General features: G+C 54.9%; 1 protein-coding gene across 5 annotated transcripts in view; it reads left to right on the top strand.

The window, feature by feature from the left end:
• neo1a (neogenin 1a) overlaps positions 1-215 on the top strand; it is a 147843-nt gene that overhangs the window by 118465 nt on the left and 29163 nt on the right. For all 5 annotated transcript variants that reach the window (XM_035651822.1, XM_035651820.1, XM_035651821.1 and 2 more), the window contains exon 9: positions 34-188. In XM_035651822.1, the coding sequence (XP_035507715.1) occupies positions 34-188 (155 nt within the window). The remainder of the gene's footprint in view (positions 1-33; positions 189-215) is intronic.

Here is a 215-nt window from a genome sequence, read left to right as displayed (position 1 = left end):
ACACTGTTTTCTGTGTGTGTGTGTCAACATCAGGGAGCGAGTAGTGAATACCAGCCGTCCGGGCGAGATGCAGGTCACCATCCAGAACCTCATGCCAGACACCAAATATCGCTTCAGGGTTGTGGCCCACAACAGCAACGGCCAGGGAGAGAGCTCTGCAGCGCTCAAAGTGGCCACCCAGGCTGAAGGTAAAGACAAGCACACACACACACACA

This window comes from Morone saxatilis, unplaced genomic scaffold, assembly GCF_004916995.1.
Source record: "Morone saxatilis isolate NCDOM2014 unplaced genomic scaffold, NCSU_SB_2.0 Contig11, whole genome shotgun sequence".
Lineage (NCBI taxonomy): Eukaryota > Metazoa > Chordata > Actinopteri > Moronidae > Morone > Morone saxatilis.
The sequence above is the reverse complement of the archived record's forward strand: the minus strand, read 5'-3'. Positions and strand labels throughout refer to the sequence as shown.